The sequence below is a fragment of the Pezoporus wallicus genome, unplaced genomic scaffold (genome assembly GCF_028554395.1).
Source record: "Pezoporus wallicus isolate ANWC-B61680 ecotype Strahan unplaced genomic scaffold, APGP_CSIRO_Pwel_v1 contig_2384, whole genome shotgun sequence".
Lineage (NCBI taxonomy): Eukaryota > Metazoa > Chordata > Aves > Psittaciformes > Psittacidae > Pezoporus > Pezoporus wallicus.
Genome location: NW_026640488.1, coordinates 20423 through 47529, shown reverse-complemented (window position 1 = coordinate 47529; position 27107 = coordinate 20423). Strand labels below are relative to the sequence as shown.

Sequence of the window (27107 nt, the reverse complement as noted above, 5' to 3'; positions counted from 1 at the left end):
AGGATACTCTCCTCTAACTGAATGGAAGCCAAAAATTTCTGTAAAGCCTCGTTTCCAGCCACATTTTTGGGGTTAGTAGCCAGAAAACCCAAGGACATCAGGAAAAACCCTCTAGAAAACAAAACAGAAGATGGCTTTTGTGGTTGTCCTTTGCACTGGTGCGTTCTGGGGAAGAAGGGAAGGTTTTGCTCTAACATTTGCCGGGGGTGGATGTCTCTGGAAAGCACACGTTTTTAAACTCACATACTTAGAAAAAGAAAAAATGACTGCTTAATGCTCAGACCAGAGGTGCTGGTACTAAGACTCATTTGCAGGAAGGAAAACATGGCAAAATTGAGGAGAGACACATGTGTGCAAAGAAAGCAGTATGAATGAGCCAGAAAACCTGAACTATATCCCATTGTCTCATGATGGATTGACAAGCTGCTTCCCACCTCTCCTCTTTGTTTCTTTCCCATCCTGTCTCCATGCAGCATTAAAAAGACAACACTTGGCCAGGATAGCCATGAGCTATGTGTCCAGTGCCCCCAACAAAGTGACTGCAGCCAACATGTTGCCACAGTGCAAGCACTGGATGATGTTCCAGCCTCTGTGAGAGGGGTGCAGAGGAGTGGGATACTGAACACAATGCCAGAGTGTCATGGAAAATTGTCATATGGACATCACAGCAGCTGAATTTCTTCCCCTGTCAAGAAGAAAACTCTGGGATGGGCCTGGATACACCCTGCATTTTATTTCTATTTAGTCTACCTCCTTGGACAAAGGGACATGATCTGGGGCCAGGGGAAACATAACTCCAGCAGTACTATGACCCTCTCCCAGGAAGAGAAATGGGATTAAAGATTTCAGGGTCAGGAAAGCATTAGCATTTGCCAGCCAGACACGGGCAGATTCACAACGTGACTTTCGCACTGTCACTGCAGGGCTCCCAGCACTTCTGAAGCCATTTCAGTGGCGTGTCTCAACCTGAAACACGTCGCTGCCAGCGCTCTCAGTGCAAGTCCGGACTGGGTTCACAGGCTAAGGGAAAGGGTTTTTTCCACATTAAAGACCTTCTCCCTGTTGACAGTAATAAACAAGGGAAGAGAGGAGCCGATCCTGTTCCTGCGGGCCAGGTTACTCACATCATGCAGTACTTGGGGCACGCGCATGGGAGAAAATAGTAGACAGCATACAAACACAAGAAAATGTTTCTGCACCAGAATATCTCCCCATCTATCCTGTCTCCAAGGGTGGCCAAGAGCAGGTGCCAGAGCAGAGCACAGGCATGGGGCAGGCAAGTAGCAGTACTCACCAGAGCCCCACTAAGCACATAGTGCAGGGCCTCTGCCTGGACCTCCAACACTGGTTGGACAGGGCTGTGTCCTGCTCCAGCCCCATTGCATGCACCCTGATCCCTCCAGCCACTGCTACTGGAGCCATCCCATCAGACACGTCTTCCAACTTGCTTGCCCACACCCATTGCTACCCATGCTTCAGTCGCTAAGCACCAGTGATAAACAGGACATATCCCTTTGGCCAGGTGCCTGCCCAAGGCATGCAGGATCAAGTCTTCTCCTGAAAACCTCCTCTGGCAGCCGCTGAGCAGCATCACTTGGTTTATCATGCAGTGAGGCTTATCCCTGTGAAAAAAAAAAAGCACTCTCGCTTGATCAGCGTCATCCTCCAAGGAAAATTGGCACAGGTCTGCTTGCCCTTTGGTGCAGGTCTCTTCACAATACCCTTGGCTAGGCCCATGTTTCCCCCACACCACATTACAAAACCACTAAATCTTGAGGACAGCTTTGGCACATTGCTAAACATATGGTAGGTTTCTTGCTTGGGTTAGTCCAGCCACTTCTCCCCAGGGACTGGGCTCCCTGCCCCTGGCTCCAGCCAGCTTTACAGCTCTTTACATCCAGTTTGTCTTTTTCTCTGTCAGATAATCTCAGACACTGCAATCCATACTCAGTTTCTCATGAACCCTTTCTGCAGCCCCTCTGATTTTTCCAACATCCCCTTCCAGCTATCTGTGAGCTGACAGAAAATCAGCTCCTCCCCACTGCACCCCACCCCACAAAATTCCTCCTTTTAAGCTGCTATATAACGCTTCCAGCCCACCCCACTGGAAACTGCAGGCTCCCGGCCACTTAAATTGAGGAAAGTATAGGACTTTGGCAGAAGAGGATGTCCTGCCCTCCTCCCCATCTCCTGCCCTGTGTATCTGAAGGCACTTAGGATGCAGCAGCAGGTTGGATCCAGGACCCGGTCCTGCTCCCTTCACCCAGCCTCACAGGACCATAGCGCTGACTAAAGTGACAGCAGGGTCAGGAGAGTTAAACCTGGACAAGGGGGGGTTGAAGTGAGGTGAGAAACCAGCCCTGCACAGCAGTGACTGCCGCCGGGCTTCATCAGGGCTCCCCACAGCAGGGGGGCTGGTGGCAGCCCTGCCAAGGGGGCAGCAGTGGGGCAGAGGGCCCCCAGAGGGGCACGCAGGCTCTGTTGGCATGCAGATGAAGGGCTGAGCACAGTTTCCGCCGCACCCTGTCTTCACCCTTCCTGTACCCCTGCAGGAAACAGCCCCACAGCTGCCCTCACCCGGGGCCGGCAGGACAGCGTCCACCGGCCCAGAGCGTAGTGGGACGAGCCCCGACGGCTCCCTGTGCCACCCGTCCGCGGAGCCCCGCAGCACGTACAACCATGCGTTGAGCCCTGCCAAGGAGAGTGGATGCCAAACCTGAATTACCAGCCCAGAGAGTGACTGTGGAACCCGGGAGCTCCTGTGATTTGCGGCAGGTTTTTCAGGTCCCCGCCTGTCACACACGCTCGCAGATACTTAAGCAGTCACCCCGAGGACCTGCAGGGTTCTTGTTTTACTCACTTCTGGTCCCTGACAGCTCCAGGTAAGCACAGGCTTTGAGCTGGGGGAGCTGGGGTGGATTCACAGGTGTGGATGTTGGAGGGGGGTGATGCAGGGAGGAGCTGACCTGATCTTAGGGATGCTGGGGAGGTTGGAGCAGCATCCAGCGGGGCAGTGGTGGTAATAAATCTTCATGACTGGGGAAGGGAGAGAGGAATGCAGGCAGGCGGAGACCCCGGGGTGTAGGTGCTATGGGGACTTGCCTCTGCTTCAGCAGCTGCTGTGCTCTTGTTTGCTTTGTTCCTGTTGGATATTATCTTCTAAGAGGCTGAACGGGTAGTTTACAGGATGCATGACAGGTGGTTTTTCCTTATTTATGGCAGGGTCTGTTTTATTTTTAAAGCCTCCGTCCCACCTTATCCTGTGCACCATGCCGGCTGATGTTATCCACAGCCACCCCACAGCAGGAGCCCGAGCAAAATGAGGGACAGGACACAGCTCTGCAGCAGAGCAAGGGAGGGCTCGTTTGCATTGAGAACTGCTATTTTGATTTCCTGCCAGTGTCAGGAAATAGCTGCAAGCAAAAACCAGGAGCAGATGATGCCTCCAGTCGCATCCCAGCCCTGACAGCGGAGAGAGCAGTGGGGAAAGGGTCAAGAAACCCACCATCTGGGCAGGAGCTGCTCAGATTGTTTTCCAGGGTCTTCGGTGCAGTAAATCCTTAGAAAGCTGCACAGCCAGCTAGCTATTGTGTCTGCTGTTCAAAAAGCAAAGCTGAGCAAACAGAGATCATGTCTTTTCTGGAAAAGTGTCTGCTTTCTGCCAGGAGAATAAATGCTGACTGCACTAGCAGCACTGGGCAGGCTTGCTGGGAGACAGTGGGGTGTCCTCTCCCATCCCAGGCCAGAGCTAGGAGCCCTGCTAGTAACCCCAGGGTATCTTTGGGGAGCAGGGACATGGGCAGAGGAAGGTCTCTCTCCACACCACTGCTCCTACCTCACATCTGGGTCAGGTCACTCAGGGCCTTGTCCAGCTGAGTGTTAGGGATCACCAAGAACAGAGGTGCCCCCACCTCTCTGATCCCTATCCCCACATTGGTCCTGACATACAAGACTTGTTTCCCAATATCTACTAAGATTTTCTCTTGCTGCAACTCATTCCTATCAGCCATTGCCTTTTGTGTGCTCCCTTCAAAATGGCCCTGGAGGTGCATTTAAACACCACATCAGCCACACTAAGAGCACTAAGTTGTGCACAGCAATGCTGGCTGGAGCCAAGCAACCAATGAACCCCTTGCATGCTGCAGCTAGTGGCTGCTTTCACACTGCTCCACCTAAAACCAAGACAGACAGACCCAAGTGTGAATTCCTCGAGGCTTTTTAGCTTGATGTGTAGGACAGAGCAAGTGTCACCAGTGCTGTGGTTTCACAGTGATAGTGCATCTGGCACTGTCATTTCCGCCAGGGTGAGTAGCTCTCTGCTACCAAACTCTCATCCTTGTGCCACCCAGGGGTGGCAGCAGTAGGCATGGAACTGCTCACAGGGGTAAATGATGACCACAGCTCCCCACCCTTTCTGAAAGCTGAACAGATGGTTTAGATAACTTGCACTGGAAAAGCCTTTTTTTTATTTCACCATGCCTGCAAAAGTTTGAGCAGAAAAAAGGCAGTGAGCGGTGGTCCTTTCCAGCAGCTGAGCAGAGCAGCTATGACTCTCTGTACTTCTCCCAGGCCTAAAGAAGCGTAAGCAAGAAAATCACCTCTCCTGTACAGGGAAGAGGTCCTGTGTAGCCTGAAGGCCAGGTCCCAGGCCTGGGCTTAAGCAGGGCTCCATTTAAATAGGAGGTAGGTGAGTAGTGGTCAAGGTACAGGCAGTCAGGACATTTAGGGACTCATAGTGCCCTCAGGTCCTGTCATTTACTCCCAGTTTTTAGCACCCAAGAGCTGCCAAGTGCTGGGTGCCACATGCTGCATAGTGTCACATGGCTCCTGAAGATCTCCAGGACCTCATGGAGTGATGTGGAGCTCCAGACACACCCAGGCTTTTGAACTTTTCCTGAAAGCCATCTCACAGCCTTGAGAGGTGGGAGCAGGAGCAGAGTGGAGACAAGGAAAAACTGTCAAGTATCACATCCTATGTGCTGGGGCATCCTGAGCTGCCAGCAGGTAGAAGATACTGTGTCCTACGGGGAAGTGCCTCAGGAACCTGGAGATTATCAGAAATAAACAGCTGTGTAGATGAAACATGAAAGCTGAAGCACACGTTCCCTATGCAAATCAATGCACACACATTAATGTACGTTAATGCAGCAGTCTGCAAGTGATGCTTTATGAACTGCCAGGACTTGTTGCTGCTGGTGTCCCATGAGCCAAAGGTGATGAGGAGCCCTGTGGTGACTGGGCTTTCTAGGAGAAGGGCAAATGGCTCAGTGGGGTGTTGATCAAGGAGGAGAGGAAAGAACTGTGGCCTGAGCTTGGCCTCATCTGCACTTTCACCTCATGGGGAGTCTGGCAGCCACAGTGCTGAGAGCAGCACCTCAAGTCCAGGGGATCTCTTTCTGCCCCTGTGTCTTTTCCAGAGGTCTCCAAATGCCCAAGGCAGGTGAGCAGCATTCACCTGGCCCCCACCAGCTCACACACACAAAGGAATGGACTTTGTTGTTGTGCCTCTTCTGATACGGATGTCTCTGAACTGAGTTGACCCCAGGAAAACTCAGGCAGCTGCTGCCACATACCTGTGCTGCAACACTCTGCTGACAAGGCCAGCTCAGTTTGCAGCCCCTGGGGTTAAAGGTGGTCTTTCCCCAGTCCATCCCGGTGTGGCGGATGATGCCCTCTACCAGCCTGCTCCATCCCACTCAGAGGTGTTCTGACCTTTCATAACCACTGTGTTACAATTGGTATTTACCAAGTGACTCAAACAGACAGGGCTGTTTCACAACCAGCCCTGGTCTATTTATAAGCCCCTACTCAAATGCCAAAGGATCCTTTTATTAGACAAAGTACATTACTCAAAGCACCTCCTGCAGACAAGGCTCAGTGGGACCTTTGCTTTTTGAGGTAAAGCTGAAAGAGGAGCTCTCCAGCCTCTCACGAATAGCAGAGCTGGCTCTCTGAAGCTGCAAGGCAGTTTTGGAGCTGAGCGCCAGCAGCAGCAGTGCTGTCAGCAAGTGAGAGCCCTGGGGTATTCGCTACACCCCAGGGTACTGAGTGGGCAAAGGTCAGTTATCTGTCAACCAGAAAAGCAGTTGGGTTTAAAGCCACACAGTAGGGTGCAGCATGCTGGAGGTGCCTGAGTTCCATCCCAGAGCCAAAGGGAAGGGGAAGCTGGACTGCAAGGTGAAGACAAGGCAGGTCTGCAGCAAAGAGCCCAGAGGAGTTCCAAGGTGGCCAAGAACCACCTTGGCAGCATAGGAGAGGGCACAGCACAGCCTCATAGAGACATGCCAGGCAACTCGGGTAGCAGGACAGCAGATCAAGAAAGGCCACATTTTTGCACCCAGCTTCTACCCGCCAACACCCCACAGCTTGGTTTCGGAAACACCAAAATGATTCAGCACCAGGGACTTCTGCATGCTTTGTGGGGACAACGCCTCACGGTGTACTTGACCGCACTGGCAGGCTCGACCCCCTGCCATGCGGAGGCAAACTTGGAGCCCTGCAGAAGAGAGGTGTGGGGTTTACCCAAGGCATACCATCTTGTTTTGCTTGCGCTTTTGTGCCAAGTCTGCCAGAGATATGGGCAAAGCACAAGTGGGACAAACGTTACTTGGAGAGAGAATGTGGGCTCCTTGCTTGAGTGCCTGGGCAACAGATGTGAATGAGATACCATCCTCCAAGGACTGACCCTTCACTTACACACCAAAACCATACAAACAGTTCCTTGGTGCTCAGGAACAACATCACTGTTTATGCCCATGCCTTAAATACCATTAAATATTAGCAAACATTACATAGATAGATAAATAGATAACACTAAATATTAACATAGATAACATTAAATATTAGTAAAACCAAAGCAGCTCACCTACTCATCACCAGCTTTGTGTGGTTTGGCCATGCTGCTAGGATGAGGACCAGGACACTGCTCAGGAGGGAAAACGGGGTGATTGCTGGGTCCAGACCCACACTCCCAAAGATCCTCTGGTTTATGATTCCCTTGCAAACTTGCCTGGTCACTGGGAAGAAGGGAAAAAAGAATAGAGATAATCTAGGCTGGATGCCAGGCACTGTCCCCTCACCCAGAGCATAAGTAGTGCTTTTTTCAATTAATGTCTTTAAATTAACCCCTTCAACAAGCCCGCTGCTGTGACATCACTCCCAAGCGACGCCCAGGCCTAAATACGGTTGTAAACAGGAATCGTCCCCACGGGAGTCACACTGGCTATAAATACAGCAAGAGGGGAGCGCTGAGCAGAGGACGGGCTGCAGTTCCCCACCAGCTAAGGATGGTGAGACAGCTCAGCTGGGCACTGGTGGTGTGTGGTCACCATGGTGGGGAAATTGTGTGTGTGTCCCAGGACGTGCCGGGGGCCTGGAGCTCCCGGTTGAGCTCCCTGGCATGCCTTTGGGAAGGGAGCTGTGCCCTGCCATGGCAAGCAGGGAGACAGTGGGGATAGGGATGGCAAACCTGGGGCTCAGCAAATGAGCTTGGTGTCACCCTGGGCAATGACACTGGCCCCTCTCCGCAGCGCCTGGCCCCATAGCCCTACCCAAGGAGGAGATGGCCACAGAGAAGCCAGTGACTCCCACTGAGGAGCAGCTGGAGATCCTGGAGTACAACTTCTGCAAGGTGAACAAACACCCTGACCCCACCACGCTGTGCCTCATTGCGGCCGAGACTGGGCTCTCCGAGGAGCAGACCCTGGTGAGTGCGTGCCCTTTGCCCCTACTTTGGCACCAGCTCTGCTCCCCCTGCATGCCTCTGTATCCCACAAACTTCCCCCACATCTCCTGCTTGTCCTATCTCCAGCTCTCTGTCATACTCCCTGCACCCTTCTATTCACCTACATGCTTCTTACTGTACTTCCTGCACCTCTCATGCTTCCCAACTCTCCTGCACTCCTCTGTGCCCCATATGCACCCTATTTCACTCCCTGCACCAGTCTGCACCCTGCATACTCCTTACTGCACCCCACACCATCCCCACAAGTCTTCTCTGCATCTCTGCAACCTCCAGTGCACCCCTAACCCCACACTGCACCCACAGGACTCTACTGTACCCACAGAACTCTACTGTACTGCCACCTCTCCCTGCACCCCACATGTTCCTGCCCCTGCATCCCCAAAGCCCCTTCCCCTGTAATCACAGCCCCTTCATTCCCAGCCATGGCATCCCACTGAGATCTCTGTGCTCCCCTCACACACCCAGGAGCACCATCCCTATCCTGGGCTTGGATACCAGGCTAGCAATTCCCACAGCCAGAACAAGGGCACACCCTGAGGGTCACTGGCTGGCTGTGAACCCCTGAATATACAAGCCGCATGTGCTGTCCTTTCCTTTCAACCTATTTCTAATAGTCTTGGGTACCCAAACCGCTGCTGGCTTTGCTGTCTGAAGAAAATAGTTATTTTACAACAGACAGATAAAACTGCTGCAGGATGTGCTGAGGGACATGCTCAGGCTGTGCACACTCCCCCTCACTGCAGTTTGCCACTTTAGTGTTCCCAAGCCTGCATGTCAGGCAAGTCTGTCAACCTTTTGAGGAGACACAGAGGCTTCCAAATGTCCCTTCACAGGGACAGGCTGCCACTGCCTCAGACTTACAATGAGTTCTGTGCTCCATTTGACTACCTGCAGGCTATCCTGGGCTTCAGAAACAAATGGCTCCTACACAATTCCTTCAGGTTGCAGTGCAGCCAGTTTAAATGCAGGTATTTTATAAGCTACTAGACCCATAGCAGCATTGATGGGTATAGAAAGGAAATTCAACTCACTGAAAAGCTAGCAGCAGAGAGCTGCCAAGCCTGGCTCTATCTGGGCAAAGACAAAGGGATATGAGAGCTGAGCAGGCAATGCCAGTACTTAGCCTGTCCCAGGGAAGGATGCTGGTACAACATCCATTACCCATGATAGCCCTTGGCTGGAGTGGAAAAGGAGACCCCTCCTTTACTGTGCTTTAATGACAGACAGGTACCACTGCTTATTTGAGGCCGCACCCTTGAAATACCTTTTCCTCCTTAGAAATGGCACTGCTCCCTTTCTCTTTTTCTTAAAGCAAGTTGTAAACATAGGCCAGATATGCCCAGGACACATCTGGAGAAGTCTTAAAAATCTTCCCTGATAGCCATCTTTTTCCACAAATCCAGGGTGCTCCTAGGGATCTGAAGATGAAGGACATATTAATGACAGGATCAAGACTGGGATGGTGAGCTGTGAAGTGCTTGTATTGCATATAACACAGAGAATTATCACTGTTGTCATCTGGAGTGCTTTATTGGCTAGATATAGCAGCCATTTTAATAAAAAAATCAGTAAAAATGAGATGCAAAGAGGTGGTGAGTCAACGGGAGATGATGGTTGAGGGCAGGAAGTGAAATTTTTGGGAGGAGGCGAGGCAAGCAATCATCTGACTGGATGCAGTCCAAGGCAGTGCTGGTGCAAGAGCCACTTTGTAGAGAGCATCGTGGTTGTGTCATTACGAACCACAATAGCTTCAGAAATAGCCATGAACAAATATAGCAACAGAGTGAACAGCAACAAAGCAAATCACAGGCGCATTCCCAAACAAAAGGCTGAGCTGTGCTTCCGGGACATGAGTTATCTCTCTCTTCTTACGCAGGTAGCGTGGCTTTATCCAGCTGCATTTTAGCTAACATTCAAAATTGCAGCTGTGTTCAAGTGGCGTCAGCAGCTCTGGGAGTTGGCCTAGGGATGCTAAGCTACTGCACAGTAAGATAGCCATGCACATTGCTTGAAGACTAAGATCACAGTAACCCATTTTTTAAATTTATTTGATCTTAAATTTGCTGAGAGCCACTGCATTGTCCCTGTCATCCTTTCTGACACAGGTCAGCTTGTGATTCCTGTCTGTTTTGGACCTGCAGTGATTGTTTCATTGCTCCAGCCATTTAAGCAGATGCCATCCAGCAGCTCCTTAGCCAATTTCTTACTCTGTTTGCAAGAAAAACTTGGACTCACAGAAATAAAACAAGAACTTACCCATGCTGTCAAGGTCTGAAGTGAGCAAGAGAAATGAGTTTGAAAGCAGTGAACACACCAGTAACAAGACCATTCATTCAGTCAGAAGCAGCTCTCTTGATGCCTGTACTGCCTAGAAACAGTGCAGCACCTTGCTTCAGATAGCAGAACCATGAGTTTCCCTCACCTGGTCCCATGTACTGACCACATCTGCACCTTTAGCAAGGTTATTTAGAGGTTCACTCAGCCCAGTGCACTCAATCTCTTTCTCTTTTCTTTCCTCCAGAAATGGTTCAAGCAGCGCCTGGCAGAGTGGAGGAAGTCTGAAGGGCTGCCCTCACAAAGCGGATCTGTCAGGGACTAGAGGACGCTGCTCCAACCCCCAAGGCTGCTGATAATGATGGTGAAGCTCTTCAGAGTGGGTTTCCTTGGAGTTCTTCTGTTGCAATAGGTTTTGAGATACAAAGTAATACCCTGCTATTTAACATAAGTTTTATTTAAAGTGTACATAACCAGGAAAAAGTATTATATATATGTGTGTGTATACAGCTTCCGATGGCTGCATAACCTATCTAGTGATTCCCACCCATTAATAATGCCCTTGTGCCAGGCTTACAGAAAAGCTGCCATGAAAGGTTCAAACATAGAAGGGGTGGGAAAGATTTATTTTGCTTATGCTCCCCAAAGGCAAAGTATACATTCTAGCTTTAATATGCACACCATCCAGAGAGGGGGGCACCTGGAAAACAGATGTGTTGCTCAGATGATCTTAGTTAGCTCAAGATGCTGAGTCAGCTCTGGATATCAGCAAACTGAGTACCTACACAGTCATCAGACCAAGGCAAGCCTCTCTTGAATGTATTTCTCACACTGCTGTTAAAGGTCATCAAAGGGAAAGAATTGGCATTTTGGTTTTTTGGGTGTTTTTTTCCAATGCATTAATAAAAAAAACAGAGTTTTTTGATGAGAGGAGCTGTGTTACGTCCCTGCTTGTGCTCCTTGCCCCGATGGCAGGAGACAGACTTCTTCCTCTGGGAGAGCAACATTTCTCTAAAGACAGCCTCAGTGGGCATTGTGGGGTATCCCTCTTGCCACAGGGATAGCACACCGACATGGGCAACCTCCATGGGTCCACCCATGGCAGCCCACACAGCCTCATCCCTGAGGTGGCAGAGGCTGGTAGCACTGGGATTCCCCCACGGGTGGGGGCATCAGACTTCACCCTCCATCTGGCCATTTTAAAGCTTAAGGGATGCAGTTGCACTCAGGCTTTTGCAGAGAACCCAAACTCTGGTACATTGACCTGGTACAGGACAATGTATGGGATAAAAAATAACCAGCGCAGTTGCTCAGTGACCTTACCTTGTTCAAAAGGGTTCAAAAATCCTCTGCTTAGTGGATTATTGAATCAATTACTGGATCCTCTGAATAATCCTCTTGTGGTTTGTGGTGACCTGCCTCTATTCCTTTGGAAGGAGAATCGGCTTAACACAGGGAAGATCAAGATACACTGCCAGTGAAACTGCCACATGCTTTGTTTTATAACTTTTGTCCCTCCATTATTCTGCCTAGGGTTACACAACCAAGTATCTGAACCGCAGACATATAACCCACCTGTGTAACTTGTACCAAAGATGCATGCAAAGCAAAAGGCTGCTTGCCCATTCTCTGACCATTCTCCAGGCATTTGAGAGAAGGGGCCCCAAACTCAAGCCAACTCAAGGTACATTCCACCCCAGCATTTCCGAAGTCTGTACTAAAGCTGCATGCCTTATCAAATCCAGCCCTGGATCTGGAATTTTGCAGCCTTTTGTGTTTCTATTTCTGTCACAACCACAAAACTTTGAGTGTCACTGAGAAGATCTCTAAACTTTAGCAAAAGTTTTAAAAACCCCAAGGTCAGGAGTTGCACTGCATCAACGTGCTGCGTGCCGTTGGCTGTGGTTTGCCACACTTACTTATGATGTGAAAAAACAGTTACTGTGCTGGCTTCCCCCAGCAGTTGTTTCATCACTTCTTTAACTATTAGAGCTAAAAAATAAGAAGAGATATAAAATCCAGACATAATTCATCCTAGGGAGAAAGGCTTCCCACATTAGGTCAAATCCTGCTTTTTTCCCCTGGTCACTATTTTTGTGCTTATGGAATGACTGTTTTATTTAACTCCCCAGATTAGCCCAGTAAAAGTGGCAGCTCGTAAGAAGTGTTCTTGGTGGGTGCTGCTGTGTTCAAGTAGGTTTTCCAGTCTCAGCACAGCCTGAACAGAGTGATGTTCCAAGAGGGACACCTGGCACGAGCAGAGGGCTGTGCTTCTGAGGGAGCTCAGCGCTTAATCGGACAAGCCAGTTCCTTGATCCGAGCAGAACAAATTGCCTTCTTAGCAGACTCCTTCACAGCAAAGGCATTTGGGTTGAATTGAGTCAAGTTCATAGGAAGCCTGGGGGAGTAAGGACAGAGCCGGTTAATTCCAACTGGAGCAGAGCCAGCTGTCAAAGCTGCCTGCCAGTTGACACACCTCCACCTGCTCCCTGCCCCGTCCTGGGCGGACAAAAGCAGTCATGCCTCGGCTGCTGTCACCAGGACGCTAGTGAGAGCGGATGCCCCATCTCTCACTGCAGCTGCCACAGCCACTACCACCAGGCATTCCCTCCCTCTCTGTGAAACACCATACCCAACACTTCCTGCAGCCCAGGTTGAGGCCAGCTGTATCATGCTGGGCAGCATGAATTTGCTACACTGCGCCATGTGTCAGCTGGTTGCTTTTTGTAATTGCAGCTAATAATTACAAAGTCCCAGCCAATAGTTCCCACTGGAATTAGAAAGCTCCTATTTCCCCTCTTTTGATTCTTCTTCCACCTGAAAAATGCTGTTTAAACCACAGCCCATGTAGCAGTAACACACCCAGCCATACAAAACCCATACATTTTGGAAGTGAAAAAGCAGTGGCTTAATCACACTCCATAAATCCAAATCAACAAGGTACCATGGCCTGCATGAAATGGGCTGACAGCTGATCATTTCTGCATAGGAGAGAAGCAGCACCTACCTTTTGCAAGGCTGGGCCAGTTCCACAAACCTTGGTGTAGCCACTGCCTGCTTTGCAGCCTTTGTCACTGACCATGCAGCATCCCGCATAGGCATATAATCAGGATGCAATCTTTTTGCCATAGCCAGCTCCAGGGTTCGAGGGCTAGCAACTGCCTCCTGAGCAAACTTGGAAACCTGTGGAAGAATGGGGAGGAAGGTCCCTACAGATATGTTCCTGGTATTCGATGGTGACCAGCCTGCAACTCAGTGTACCCAGGTTCACAGCTACTGACCACACACAGGTGGAACATGATCCTGTCCATGCTCTGCACGGAGGACAAGTCCGGCTCTCCAGCCCCGGAAGCAGCTACATCAGCGTCACGGACAGCAGCACATCCAGGGCTGCCATGAAGAGAGCCCCAGTGACTGAGCCCCTGTACTCTCCCCTCTGCCCAGCATCCCTGCCATGCACAGCCCCAGGTGACGCTGCCTTACCGGGCGAATGGCAGATTCAAAAGGGCCGTACTCATAGCAGCAGGTCACCTTCTTGACCCAGGGCTCTGCCAGCTGCTGTATCCGTGAGGATGCTCTGGCCAAGGCTGCAGCATTTGTAACCTGTGTTGGCACCTGAATGGGTTCAGAATGGGGGAGGGATGTGCAGACACACAGCTTGTCCACAGCAGCTCAGAGGGACACACTCCCTTCTCCAGAGGGATAAGCACCCAGCACTCTTCCTCTGCAGACATGGTTACAAGAAGAAGCACTCTCACTTTCTCAACATGCATTAGTTTTCTTTCACCTGAACTGGAAGGTAATTTTGGCACTATTGGGATTTGCACATCTTATCCAGTATTACTTTTTTCCCCAGCTGTCACCCACTCATAGGCAGGAGAGGAATGTCTGTAACCAGAGCCTCTGCAGCCAGGTGAGAGTGCAGAGAGATTTCTTCCAGAGTGATGTTTTTCATATTTGTCTTCCTGGCTGAATCAAATAATTTCCCCTCCTAAGGAGAAACACTCAGATTTCAGGGTAAAAATACTGGTGCAGTTAACTGCATTCCTACAGCAAAAGTGATTACTGCTCCAGCATGGGACATCTTCCCTATTTTTCACAGGGTTACTGATGCCAAGTCCTGCTCCAGCAGAGCCCCCCTTATGTCCCAGCCCAGAGACTTCATCCAGAAAACTTAGCCTTTGCCATGGAATGAGTGTAATCTGAGATTGCCCTTTCACCCCTGCCAAAGCAATGACTCACCTAAAATGAGCAAGTTCAGAAATATGTCTCTAAATCAGGCTAATCTGGTAAAACACTGTTAAAATCTATATATTGTTTGCAGGCTCATGCATCCTATATACACAGCACAACTACTCAACTGAAAACAGAACAGTATTCCCTAGGAGCTGAACAGGCCGTTCCCATCAGGTTTCTCCACTTTCCCAGGCTGCTTTATCAGGGGATATGCAGCCCAGATGCCTTCCTTGGCTCCCCTACTATTCTAGGCTGCTCCAGCCTGGCTGTTCTCTGTCCCTCAGCAGTGAGATTTTCAAAGACAGCATCTCATTCCAAAAAGGCAATTTCTCTCAGCATCACAAACCCCAGCAGAACCACAGTTTCTCCCCGCCATAGCACATGCTGGGCACATCCAGGGGCAGGATACAGGGTTTAAAAACTCAGGACAGTTTTCTGCATCACTGTCCCATCCAATCTCACTCAAACAGCTCCTCACCTTTTTGGCCGGCAGGAACTCTGGGTGTAGCACCTTCGGCTGGGCAAGCTCCAAAATCCGTGGGGAGGCCTTACAGCTCAGTGCCGCCGGTGACACAGGCCATTCAGGGGACGTGCGAGGTCTAGAAGCAGAGAGTCACAGCACCACCACTCATGGATATTTCCCCACACTGGTTAAACCAGGCAGCAGCAGGGATGTTTAAGTCTCACATTTGCTGCACTAGAAGGAAGCTTTGTCTTGTGGCTATTTCCAGTGCAGAACCCACACATACTATGACAAAGACCAGATGTCCTAATCTCAGCAGAGTCCCTGCTCTGCATTTTGCCCTCTGTTATACCCATCCTCTGTTCCTGTATTTGTTACTTTAAGGCTGGACTAATGCTGTAAGACCCAAGGGCCTTCCTATAGAACCCTACAGTCTTTCTGTCCTCTCACCTTTGCAGCAGGTAAGCAGCCTGGTATTGTTTAGGTTCAGCCAACTTCATCAGCCGATCAGAAGGGAAGCGAAAATCCACTGGTGAGGGATGCTCCCAGATTGTTGATTCCCGTCCACGGCCATACAAGCAGAGGGGCCTGAAGGAACAGCACAGAAAAGTTAGTAAACTGACAGAGAACTTGGTTCTGGTAGATGGCATCCTAAGTTTGGTTAAACAACCATGCCTGTTACATGTACAAAAGATGGCATCAGTGCACATGGTAAAGCCATGAACAAACGGGCGTTTACACTTGAGATTTCCTGGTAAATGCTGTTTGCATATGCAGAGTCCTCTTTTAAGCATCGTCAGTGCATTGCTTTCAAAGTCTAGGCCTTTCCCCGGCCCATTACTCCACAACACAAACCCAGCAGCATCTCTTGTTCAGGTCTGACAATTTAGAAACCACTTTGTTGCAATGGGTTAATAGCCATTGCAGCTCCTTTCATCTTGGGATCTCCCCACACTTGCCTAGTGCATGCTCATCCAGCTTTCCTTCAGCCACAACCATTGAAGATGCCTGTCATCCCCAGAGAAGAGGTGAGCAAAAAGGCAGGAAGGGCTGTCAGGTAGACACCATTAGTCAGAGGCAGAAGATCTCAGGAGGATGAAGGCCCTTGAACTGATGACAGTGGCAGAGGAGAGAATAATACAGACACACATGCCCTGACATCACTCCAGGTAGAGGAAAGCCAGGAGTACAACACAGTTTAATATGCATTCTTCTTGCTCAGACTTCTTACAGACTAGCAACCACCATCTTGTCTCCAAAAGAGCTTCATTCCCTCCAGCCAAGCTACAGAAGATACAGATCAGCTGCTTCAAGTAATGCAGCATCACCCAGCACCACCAAAGCTTACATTTTTCACATTGTTCTTCACTCCTATAACCCAAACATGGACTAGTTTTTTTACCATGTAGTGACAGCAGAGTTTTAATTCAAGGCAAGAGACCTCGATTTCTACCAGCCAGCAAGATGCTACAAGATTTCTCTGTTCATAGCACTTCCTAACCTTTAGCCTCAAGATTTAGGCCAAGTTCCAAGAGGATGCAGGGGATCACTAATTGTGCCCAGGTGCCTGGCTGGGCTGCATCAGCCCCAGTACAGACAGGGAACCCTCTAGGGACAGATAGTCCCTCTGTACACACAGGTGTGACACAGATGTTTCCATTAAAGCATGCACACATGCACATGATGTCTCTGCTTCCATGCCAAAGCAGAGCTGTTGACTGGGGGTTTTGTTACAGCAGAGGAATATGTTCCCAAGTGCTTGGAAACTGAGATCAAGGCTGGCTCTTACGGCAGTTGATCCAAACCCAGAGCAACCACCACATGTTGGAGAGGCCCTTTTCACAGCCAGGAAGCAGGTACAAGGAAATAAAAGGGCACCAAAACTCAGCACCCCTCAGTTCCTCCTCATTTTGGAAGTCAAGCACTCAGGGTGATTATACTCCCATAGCGCTTTCTTCCCTGCTACAGATGGCCCCTGTTCCAAGCACCAGTACAGCCTGGTGGTTGTCAGTGGCATGGAAATCGCTGTGGGGCAGCAATGGCAGGAAAAGAGATGGCATCTCCCTTTCCCTGGACCTACTAAGTCCCTTTGCTTAGTCAGCACCCTCTGAGCTGCCTCCTTCCCCAGGATGTGCTATCACATTACTGACCTGTACGGGTTCTTGCCAAAATCTTGCTTGGGCTTGGCCAATTCCAGTATCCTTGCGGATGGTCTAGCTGTCATAGCACGCCGTGAAGTGGTCCATATCGTCTCTTGGTTTCCCCAAACAAGCCTAGCAAGAACAGCAAGGGTGTGAAATTTTAGGAACATGCCCAAGTGTGAACTGTGCTTGATGGGGTTATCCTTCCCTGCCTGGGATGGAATACACATACAGTCCCTATGGCTACCGTCACCTGTAAAGTGCTGCTGCTGTTTCCTGAGCACTCACTTTCTCTGGCACACTGTCCAGAGTTAGGAAATGTTACCAACTCAAAAAGAAAAAAGCCTTCAAGGGATGAGTCTGGTTTTACAACTACCAGTAGATGTGCAGAAAGGGTCATTTCATTACATCTCTGAAACCCCTGGGGGAGTTTCATGATTGCATTTTTCTTGCCTCACTGTTACCACCTAGCTATACCACAAGTATGGCAGTAAAAATAATAATAATGTTATGGTCAGGGTGTGCCATGGAAAGTGGGTGAGGTTTTGCAGCACGTTAGTGTTTACTCTCCTGTGCCCAGGGCAAATCTGGAGTTGCTCATTCCCCATTGAGAGAGAGGCCATGACGGGAGAGGGTACCAGGGTAGTCAGGACAGGGAACAGCTGGGCAATGGGTTTGTGGAACCTTTTCCAAGCACAGTGACACCCATACAGACAGTGGAGAAGAGACATTATCTTCTCAGTGGAGAAGAGACTGTTGCCCTGGCTTGTCAAGCCATAGCTTGACCACATAATGCTGACAGCATCTCTGCTTCTAAAGCTGGACTGTGCTCTCCAGGATGCAGCAGCCTGTGACTCCAATGAGGTCCAATCTCCTTGCACCACTACGCCATCCTATCCTGCAACATCTCAGTGCAGCAACTCAGAGAGGACAGCAAAGGCAAGACTGGATCAAGCCCAGTTTTTTGATTGAAAGCAAGAAAGAGCAAGTCAAAGAGAGACCCTCATGCACTGAACATCTCCACCTGGATTTTTGGAGCCACTCCTGCTCTTGAGAGAGAAGCAGTAGCAAGACAAAAGCAAAGGGTCTGTACTGGCTGAGGTCCCATCCATCCCCAGCCCTTGAGCAGGGCTGCATTACCTCCTTACCTGAGGTCATTTGCACAAGCTGCTTTCTTGGGTTCTGCAAGTTCCCATATCCTGCCAAAATTGCAGAAAAGGACAAACATGCCATTTAACATACAGTTAAACCAACAAAGCACAAAGAAGCTACTGCTGTACTCAAAACCACATAACACACTCTCGAACTCCTCTGCCTTTTCCTCCATCTCTTGCAAGAGTGCGTTTAAGGGATCTCTCTCTCCTAGTAGTTTTCCATCCATTTAATCTAGTGAACTCATCAACCCATGGATTTTTGTGCTATTTCTTAGATTGCAGAGAGACAAATTTGCAATTCTGCCCTCATTGCAGAGTCCCTGTGGGACATTGCAGGGAGAGGGGGAAGGTATTTTCTGGTTAAAAACACAACATACAACCCCAGCAGGTAGGAGATGGATGATGTCTTCAGCCTACAGGAGACCAGATGAACAGAAACACTCCTGTGGTTTGCTCAAAGTCACCATGGAGACTTCCCACAGGGCTTTAGGAGCACAGGTGAAGCCATATTTTTTTATCGTTTTATTTCAGTCTGTTTAGCACAAGAGTCTCAGATGCTACAGAGACTCAGGAACATACATGGTCTGTGCCCTAGCAAAATCATAGTCATCATATAGTTTGGGTTGGAAGGGACCTTCAAATGTCACCTAGTCCAACCCCCCTGCAATGAACAGGGACATCTTCAACTAGGTTAGGTTGCTCAGAACTACATCCAGCCTGGCCTTGAATGCCAGCTATGGAAGTGCCTCATCATGGAAAAAGCACAGAAAGTGAAAGCCTGAGGCATTGCTTCCCTTGCTTAGTACCATCTGGCAATAAGGCAGCATAGAGCTAGAGAGGAGTGGGGACACAGAGAGAAGTGTTTGCTGACAGAAAACAGTCTGCATTGTGGGGACTCATCTGTGGTTCCTCTGATGAGGCTGATACCCCTTCCTGAGATGCCAAGCCCCAGCAAACGTTTGCCAGAGACCTCAGGACCACAGAGACCCTTGCAATGGCAGGCTGCTGTTAGAGCATCAGATGCCTGCTGATTTATCTCCCTGTCATGCTTAATAGACGGTCACAGCACTGCAAACAAGGGATCCCACAGAGGAAACTGCCTGTAGGACTTTGGCCCCCTGCCGCCGGTTCAAGACAGGACATGCTCAGGACAGCAGCCCTCATGTCAAGAGCTAAAACCAATTTTCAGCTGTTCATTCCTAAGCAGCTCCCCAGAGTCTTTTCCAAAGGTGCGAGGGGGTGAAGGATTACCACACAGATTTCCCCCCAGCCTAGCTACATTGCAGAGCTGGCACTATCCCTGCAGGCAGGCTCCTCGCTTCTCCTCCAGCAATGGCACAGACCCACCACATAGGCACAGCCAAGCCCAGCACAAAGTGTACATGGCCTTACTGACCCATATGACACTGCTGTGCAAAGCTTGCATCATGACCCAGCCAAGGAACAAGTCACACGTACATCCAGACCAGGTCTCTCAATTCACTTGGCAATTGTCTAGTATATTGGGGTTTTCCAATTACAAAAAAAAAGCTATTATTTTCTACTCTTTTATCATGGCAAAAGCTCTGGACACACAGGCATCCTCGCACAGGATGCACCTGCAGCAGTTCTGCAACTTGGCTGATAAACGGACTGCCCTTGCTCTTTGGTCCCGCTCCTGCTTTCCAGCAGGGAAAAAAAGGCTTTGCTGCAGGCAGGCATAGAAACACCTCCCCTCCTTGCCTGAGCTCACATGGACTAACTGCTCAGCCATCAGACCCATCAGATGTTGTTGGTCATGAGAAGCAGGCAGAACAGCAAACCCAGGCATCGTTTCCTCTGCATGTTTATCACAGTGTCATCTGAGATACTGACTTGCTGCCTGGTGTAAACCCCCGACCCAGCCCTCCTCGAGAGACACAGGGCTTGGCCTGGATGCTCAGCCAGGAGGTCAGGTCTGAGGGGTTCTTACCTGTCATGGGAGCATGCAGACAGGTAACAAGGAACTGCAAAGACAAGAAGAGGTGAATTTAAAAGCTTGGTAACACCCGCAGCTTGGACTGCCTGCTCTTCAATGTTAAACAATTGCAGGGTGGGTGGAGTCTCTGCATCTTCTCAGGATAGACTAGACTCCCTGGCAGCTATTTGTAAGGCTTTTCCCTGGTACCTTCCCGGGCAGCTGCACAGCAATGCATTTGCACGCGAAGTGTTCCCCAGCGGATGGGGAGTCTGGGAGCACCGCGTCTCCTCATCAGCATCCTCCTCTTGGGATGAGCAACAGGTACTGCTGACCCGCAGGCTGTCCCCAGCTCACCCCTTACCACTGCCCTCAGCCTGGGGGGGCTCGGTGGGCAGCGGCTGTATTAAACTGGGACTCTGCTGCAGCACAGAACAAGCCGCCATGCTTTGAAAGCGGGGACAGGAAAATACAGACGCGGTGGGGAAGCCAGGCACGGTTTCGAGGCTCAACCTGCGCGGTGGCAGCAACGGCCGGGCTGGCATGGCGCTGCCCAGCAGACGCTCCGGTGGCGCTGTGGTGCCAGGGCCCCGCCGCTCCCGCCCTCCCTCCCTCCATGCCGTGCCGCCCCGCGGCATCCCCCGAGCCCCGCCGCGGCTGGCTGAGGGGCCGGGTCACAGGGTCTCCGACCGGGAGGGGCTAACCCCCGCCACCCCACACGGCCCCGTCCCCACACACCGGCGCGCGGCCCGGCCGGCGCCATGGTGCGCGCTCCCGTCGCCACGGCAACGGCTGCTGAGGGAAGCGCTCCTGAGGAGAGATCCCTTCGTCCGGCGGGCCCCGGAACGGGAACCCGGTCGGCAGCAGAGGGCTGCGAGGGTCCGTCCTGCGGGAGGCTGGCCTCCAGGGTCTCTAGCCTCACGCCCTGCCCGGGTAAATGAGGCCCGGACCGCTGGTTTGGGTGAAGTTTTCTGCTTTATGCATCTGTTCAAAGGATGAAACCACACAACATTCATACAGTAATGCAGCCGCAGAACAGGCCCGTTACAGAACTTGCTCCTGGATCGCATTCTTGGAGTGTAATTCCAAGGACAATAGGAGAGTGACACTCATCAGGTACCCTTCCTCTCCCGCTGTGTAACACAAATCGCTTTCAAAAATCAACGTTTTTCACACGTAAGACTGCTTGCTTGAGAACAACCGGGACTAAATTGAAACAAGCCACTCAGCCCGATGGAGGAGTCTCCCACCTTCGGTGCCAATTTAACTTAAATGCTTCCAGTTACCACCTTAAATTACACCATTCTGTTTTTTCCCTGTAGGCAAAGAAACACTTAATGTCTTACTGCGATTGTCTTCTTGTTCTTACCTACTAAAGAAACAATAACCTACTCAATTTCCAGAGATTACTAATCTACCACTCCCTTAAAGGCTGGCTCCAACACAGCAACAACAAAAACTGTCAAAGATACTAACCACAGCACTTTAAATTTCTGACAGCATCAAGAAGTGAGGTCTGTTTTTCAACAGAACAACACTGGTAAGAGGGCTCTGTAAAACCTGAGGAGTACACATGTTTCAGTTTAAACCTGAGACACCAAGCCAGGTTAAATTCATTGGATGCAGCCTTGTTCCACTGGAGTGGATGCTTGATTCCCACCTGGCAAGAAGCCAGCTCAGCTGCCTAAGCTACACATCCTCTTAACTCTGCTATCTGGGAGACTACAAATACGCTAAATATTAGACTTACTTCTCAAATGTATTTTCAAACCACTACAAATCGGATTTTGTTACCAACTAGACACCATTTTCAGGGGAATCCCACACTCAGAAGGAAAAGATACCTGTACATTTCAGTTGCCACATGACAAACTGACCATACACTAACACTCTGTCTCCCTCAGCTGCACAGATCACATCGTAGGAAAAGAGCTGTCACTGTGCTTCCAAAACCAGCTGTGCTATCAGCTCCTTGGCATCCTTCATGTTGGAGGAGATCTCGGAGCCATCTTCTGCCACATGGGTGCCAATCAAGAACATCTTCCTGTTGTCCCCAATATCAGACAGTGCCAGAGCATCATGGATATCGGTGATGCAATATGCACCTTCAAGGTCCTGATACACAAAACAGAAACAAGACCATTAGTTGCAAGAGGTAGCAGCACTATTCCCATGTTGCTGTTCTGTTTCTAGACATTTCAGTGTTAATGACACCAGTGTAACACTACCCATATGAGCCAGACAAAAGTCTTGCTGCCCAAAGTGCCCAGCAAAGAGCTACAAGAACAAGGCAAACACGCTCTGCATGCCTTCTCAGCTACCACTGTGGGACCTAGAGTAACAGCAGTAGCACCTGTGTTTGATGAAGCCAAAGCACTCAAGAGTAACACTACTAGAAACATGCCCAAGTTACCAGAAATTTAGGAGGTAACAAGGCAGAGTGAACCGAGCGCACAGCTCTCATAACAGAAAATCTGGGCTTAAAACCCCTGGGCTGTTCTGCCATCTAACATTGTACCACAGGCACAATCCTGCCCCAGGTACAGCACCACTCTTGGGAGAAAGCACTGCCTTATGAGGAAAGCTGCTCTTCTCTCATGCTTCAGCAGCAGCCTTAGAAGCAACCAACCTGACAACCTGAATGCTAACAACGGTGCTTCACTTTTTGGCTCCTGCTAGGTAAAGTGGTACTTCTAGACAGACATTCAGAACAGAAACTTAACTCCAGGTCTGACTATAGTCTCTCCTGCAGCTCTCAAACCTTGCAACTCTACAGTAGTTTCTACCATGATTTCCACCCACAGTTCTGACTGCACCATCTCCAAGCACAGGACCTGCATTTTGTAGATCCAAAACACAACCTCAGACTATTTTCTTTTGTAGTCAACAGGTGTCCCAGAAAGACCCCCAGCTCCCAGTCATAAGGCCTGCTTTGAAAGGCTCTGCTGCTGTTTTCAGAGCTGCTGCCAGCCCAAGCTCAGCTAGCAGCAGGGAACTCTTACCTGCTTGTTGGCCAGAACCACCACCGGCAGGGTGGAGTTGCTCTGGATCAGTTGATGAAGCAGCTGTTTTGCCACAGGCAGTCGGGCATGATCAGCCGAGTCCACGACATAGATTAGCAACAGCACTTTGGGCAAGTACATCTTCCAGTATGAACGCAGAGATTCACTGCCCCCGACTGGAAGAGAAGAGAGCAGCACAGGGTTCACCAAGTAATCCAAGCAGCACTGCTCCCTCAACCGCAGATAGCAGGCTTTGGGCTGAAAACCCATGGTGTCTGGGTTTTCAGTATTTGAGCTACTATATATAAGACTGGAAATAGCTTTATTTTCCCCAGTCAAGTTACATGCAGACATATGTGTACACTCTGGGAACAAAAAAACAAAATCATTTTAAGCTCTTATTGTGAGAGGACTCTGGGTTCAGTTTCTTATGCTTGCTTCCTGCCTTGTTGTTTCTTGCTCTCATGCAAGTAGAAAGAGGTCCATAAACACCACGGGATAATGTCCCCACATAACCCACCTACACATGCCTGCCTCATCTTCAGACAAAGCAGGCCTACAATTTCCAAAGAAGAAATTTAGGTCTGAGGCAGGGAGGGCTTTCATTGGGTTTGTATGACACTGGGGACTAGTTCAGAACTCCCACAGCTTTCATACTGTCAATAACCAGAGGTGTTTAGGAGGTGAGAAAACTCAAGCCTCAGCAAACCCTTCAGGCAATCCTTGGAAGAAATCTTTGCACAGGTTACATTTTTACATGAGCTCTTCACTGCTGGATACAGAGGAAAACTGTCCACCTTCAAAAGCAATTGCTTTTGCACATGCAGCAAGTTGTTCGAGATTGTTATTCCCATCTGGGGACAAAAAGAGTTTGGTGAGATTAGTAGGAGTAGGAAGAGTTAACAGTATATTAAGCATTTCAGATGTGTTTTCCACTCTTCAGGTCTTCTCCCAGGTATACTGCAGAAAGACACCTTCAAGAGTACTGAGGTACAAAAAAGGTCTAGGTGACTCTCCCAAAGGTAAAGTTTTCAGAACAATACAACTGCAGTTCCCTATAATGTTCTCCTGCCTTACATGGGAGCTCTTTTCAAAACTGACTTGCTAGTCAGCTGTCTTTTACTGCCCTTTTGCTGCGACTTTTACTGTGACTTTTTTCAGTTTCAAAACAATTTTACTTTCACTAAAATAAAAATGATCCAGTAGCTTCAAGAACATAGAAAGGGAAACATCATTTCCTGCTAGGGCATGCCTGCCTCTTCTTCAAGAGCCCCAGCATATCTGCAGGCAGTATTGCGAGTCTGTTGCTGTGGAAAGGAGCCAAAGGGCTGTGACTGATCCATCACACTTGGGACAGATGCCTGTGATTCTGTACTGTGATGTTGTGGGGCTTACCACCGCTCCCTTTGTTAAGTGCATTCATGCATAGCATAACCCAGGGGTCAGCAGCTCTCACAGAGAACGCTTTTTTATCCTGCAAACAAGTGGGAACCCAGCAGAAGCCAGAGGCAAGACATCACCCACTTTTTCTGTATGATGGTACAAATAAAAAGATAGAATGTTGATTTTCTATCCATCTAAGCCAGCAAAATAAAACCCCTGCTGTCTGCTGATCACCTTGTGCCATGTGATCACAGCACAGGCTGCTAACCCCTGGACTAGGCGATGGTATAGACTGGATAAGTAACCAGATTAAAGAGCCATGCACGGATTTACCTGGCTGAAACTGGACTGAGATATTTCACTTCCCATGGGTCAGATCGCAGACAGCACATCTCAGTGACTACCAACCTGGACCAGAGAGGGAAGGACGACTCAGAAACAACAGGCTCTGCCGTGGGGTACATGGCTCTGGGCCCAGGCCATCCCCAGGCAGGAGCAGAGATACATTAGGTTCCTCTGGGCTCAGCTAGACAAAACACCTCCCAGTAGGAGACACAAGTATCCCAGACCTACTATGACAGGGGCACAGAATACAAGCGTTTCTGGAGAGACTGTTTCCCCAAGACATGACAGACACGCCTGTGGTAGTACTACTTGGAATGAGACTGCCTTGGTGGCCTCATCCTCACATCCCAGAAACTTACCTGGGAACAGCACAACTCCTTTAGACCTGCTGACAAAGGTACAGAGGCATCTATGGGCTAGCTGTCAACTGAGCCAGTTGAGCACTGGTACAGTACAGTGCAGAAGTAGCAGGAAGCAAAGGGCAGCTTTTGCCTCCACAGAAGGCAAGTACTCTCTATACCAGGGACTGACCTGAATCCAGGGCCTCCACTTTGCCCTCAGCTAGCTGCACCTAGTACAGCTCTGACACCCCAAAAGCACCACAGGAGATGTTCTCTGCAGGCACAGGCAATACCCAAAAATCAGTGCTAAGGACAACACAAAACTTAGTACGTACCTGCAGACATTAAAAAGTCATTAAAGACTAAAAAACACCACTTAAGAGTCTTTTGAACAAAAAGGTACAAAGTTTTTCTACCTCTCTTCTTTCAACTTATTATTTATTCCTCTTTGTCTCTTGCCCTTTGCCAGGCATAAGCACCAAGGCAAAGCTGTACAACACACAATGGCTATGAATCACAACACAGGCCTTACTGGGGACACCTCTGCTCTGGGCTGGTTTCATACCATTAGGCTTGTTATCCTTCTCTCTCTGGGAACTGAACTCCCTGGAGGACAGGGCTGAATGAACCTCCTCTAACTCCGGTGCATCATTTCCTTCAAGAAATGGGGTGGGAAAGCAGAATCTCCAAGGAGAAAATAATCACAACTTCATGTTATCAGCGCAGGCACAAGGGAACCCGATCCTGAGGGCACAGGATAGGAACATATTTTATGCCCAGTACTAAAACACGTTCACTCACTCTCCAGGAACTCCATCTGTAACTCTTCGGTGTTAACGCAGATGGCGTTGAAGCCCTCGGTGGGAGCCACGCTGCGCTTGACATGGTTAGTTGCCAGGGAGTGGAGAACACTGGTCTTCCCAGCCCCATCCAGGCCCAGCACAAGTATCTGCTTACCGTGTCCTGTACCCTGCAAAGCAAGTGGCAGCACGCTTAGCCAGGCACCCCGGGCATGTGCAACGCTCAGCAGGCCTGGGGCAATAAGGGAGCTTAACACGGGGTCGGGGGAGAGAAGCGCAAAAGACACTTCACAGTGGAGACAGTGCTAGGCTCCTGCGGCACAAGTAGAGGGCCGCAGCGCCGGTCGGGCCATGGGACGCCGGCGACATCCCCCGGCCCGCCCGCTGCCTGGGGAGGGAAAGCGGAGAGTGCGGTCCGGGCTCCGCCGCGCTGCCGAGCAGGACGCCAGGGCCAAGCGGCCCGGTATCGCATCCCCGCCAAGAGGCTCCGTGCGGCCCCGTTAGCGTTGCCCGGCTCAGCGGCCTCGCCCGCTGCCCCAACCCAGCCCCGGTACCTGATCGGCGGCGGCTGTGGCGGCAACAGGGCAGTCGGGAGTCGGCGCTGCCCGGCCCCGCAAGCGGACCCAGAGCCAGGCCGCCACGGCAGCGCCCCCGGTCGCGGCCAGCGCCGCCCCCCACAGCGCAGCGGGCCGCAGACGGGCGCCCATGGCCGCCCCGCTCCAGGCACAGACAGGCGCAGGGACGCACAGCGCTCCCCCTGCAGCCCTACGTGCGCACGGCTCCCCCTGCAGCCCTGAACGCACGGCCTCTCCCCCCCATCCCCGGTCAGCTGGGCTGTCAGGCTGAGAACTTACCCGTGTCGGTAAAGCCGAGAGCGAACGGCGTCACTGGCGGCCCTCTGCTGTCAGAGGAAGGCGGGCGTGCCCCACAGCTGCTGCCGCCCGCATAACAGCATTTGCTTCATGGGCACCCATCTCCGGGGGAGGCCCATACAGGGTACTGTCCAAGCAGCCTGGACAGGGTTCCAGCAGTGCGACAGGGCAGCGTTTCCATCTGGTCGGTTCCAGCCAGGTTTGACCAGAGAAAATACCTGGAGAACGCAGAGTTGCATTCTCCCCCACTATCTCCTCTCCCTAAATCACGTCCTCTCACTGCAGGGTAGCACTCATTCTCCTGCAGTCACCAGCTGCTGGCTAGGAAGATGCACAGGACTCAGACAAGTCACTTAATCCAAGTGGCTGCTAGCCATTCAGAAAGCTGTTTTCTGTTCTCCCTTCTCACTTAGAGC

The 27107-nt window shown here is 50.4% G+C and overlaps 3 protein-coding genes and 1 long non-coding RNA gene across 8 annotated transcripts; 1 reads left to right on the top strand and 3 right to left on the bottom strand.

Moving 5' to 3' along the window:
- Positions 1-2450: 2450 nt before the first annotated feature.
- On the top strand, positions 2451-10936 carry HOPX (HOP homeobox). Of its 3 annotated transcripts, none has more exons than XM_057419100.1 (3): positions 2451-2882; positions 7530-7705; positions 10266-10936. In XM_057419100.1, exons 2-3 carry the CDS (start codon positions 7562-7564, stop codon positions 10341-10343), a joined length of 222 nt encoding a protein of 73 aa, XP_057275083.1. In that variant the 5' UTR covers positions 2451-2882; positions 7530-7561; the 3' UTR covers positions 10344-10936. The 3 variants fall into 3 exon arrangements, with proteins under 3 accessions (XP_057275083.1, XP_057275084.1, XP_057275085.1); XM_057419101.1 differs by lacking the exon at positions 2451-2882 and adding an exon at positions 7150-7289; XM_057419102.1 differs by lacking the exon at positions 2451-2882 and adding an exon at positions 7198-7316.
- On the bottom strand, positions 3531-9158 carry LOC130604528 (uncharacterized). The gene is made up of 3 exons (XR_008973481.1): positions 9009-9158; positions 6866-7016; positions 3531-5044 (listed from the first exon to the last, which is right to left on the bottom strand). It is a non-coding gene; the product is annotated as an uncharacterized LOC130604528 (long non-coding RNA).
- A 1182-nt stretch (positions 10937-12118) lies between the features above and the next one.
- Positions 12119-20071, bottom strand: SPMAP2L (sperm microtubule associated protein 2 like). The gene is made up of 8 exons (XM_057419098.1): positions 19964-20071; positions 18007-18057; positions 16868-16990; positions 15168-15305; positions 14733-14853; positions 13502-13633; positions 13026-13201; positions 12119-12416 (listed from the first exon to the last, which is right to left on the bottom strand). Exons 3-8 carry the CDS (start codon positions 16939-16941, stop codon positions 12302-12304), a joined length of 756 nt encoding a protein of 251 aa, XP_057275081.1. The 5' UTR covers positions 16942-16990; positions 18007-18057; positions 19964-20071; the 3' UTR covers positions 12119-12301.
- Positions 20072-21676: 1605 nt separating this feature from the next.
- Positions 21677-26583, bottom strand: ARL9 (ADP ribosylation factor like GTPase 9). 3 transcript variants are annotated; one of them, XM_057419143.1, is made up of 4 exons: positions 26374-26583; positions 25821-25989; positions 22951-23126; positions 21677-22063 (listed from the first exon to the last, which is right to left on the bottom strand). In XM_057419143.1, exons 1-4 carry the CDS (start codon positions 26524-26526, stop codon positions 21884-21886), a joined length of 678 nt encoding a protein of 225 aa, XP_057275126.1. In that variant the 5' UTR covers positions 26527-26583; the 3' UTR covers positions 21677-21883. The 3 variants fall into 3 exon arrangements, with proteins under 3 accessions (XP_057275126.1, XP_057275127.1, XP_057275128.1); XM_057419144.1 differs by lacking the exon at positions 26374-26583 and adding an exon at positions 24667-24741 and having other exon boundaries at positions 25821-25948; XM_057419145.1 differs by lacking the exon at positions 25821-25989 and having other exon boundaries at positions 26374-26492.
- Between the last annotated feature and the right edge of the window lie 524 nt (positions 26584-27107).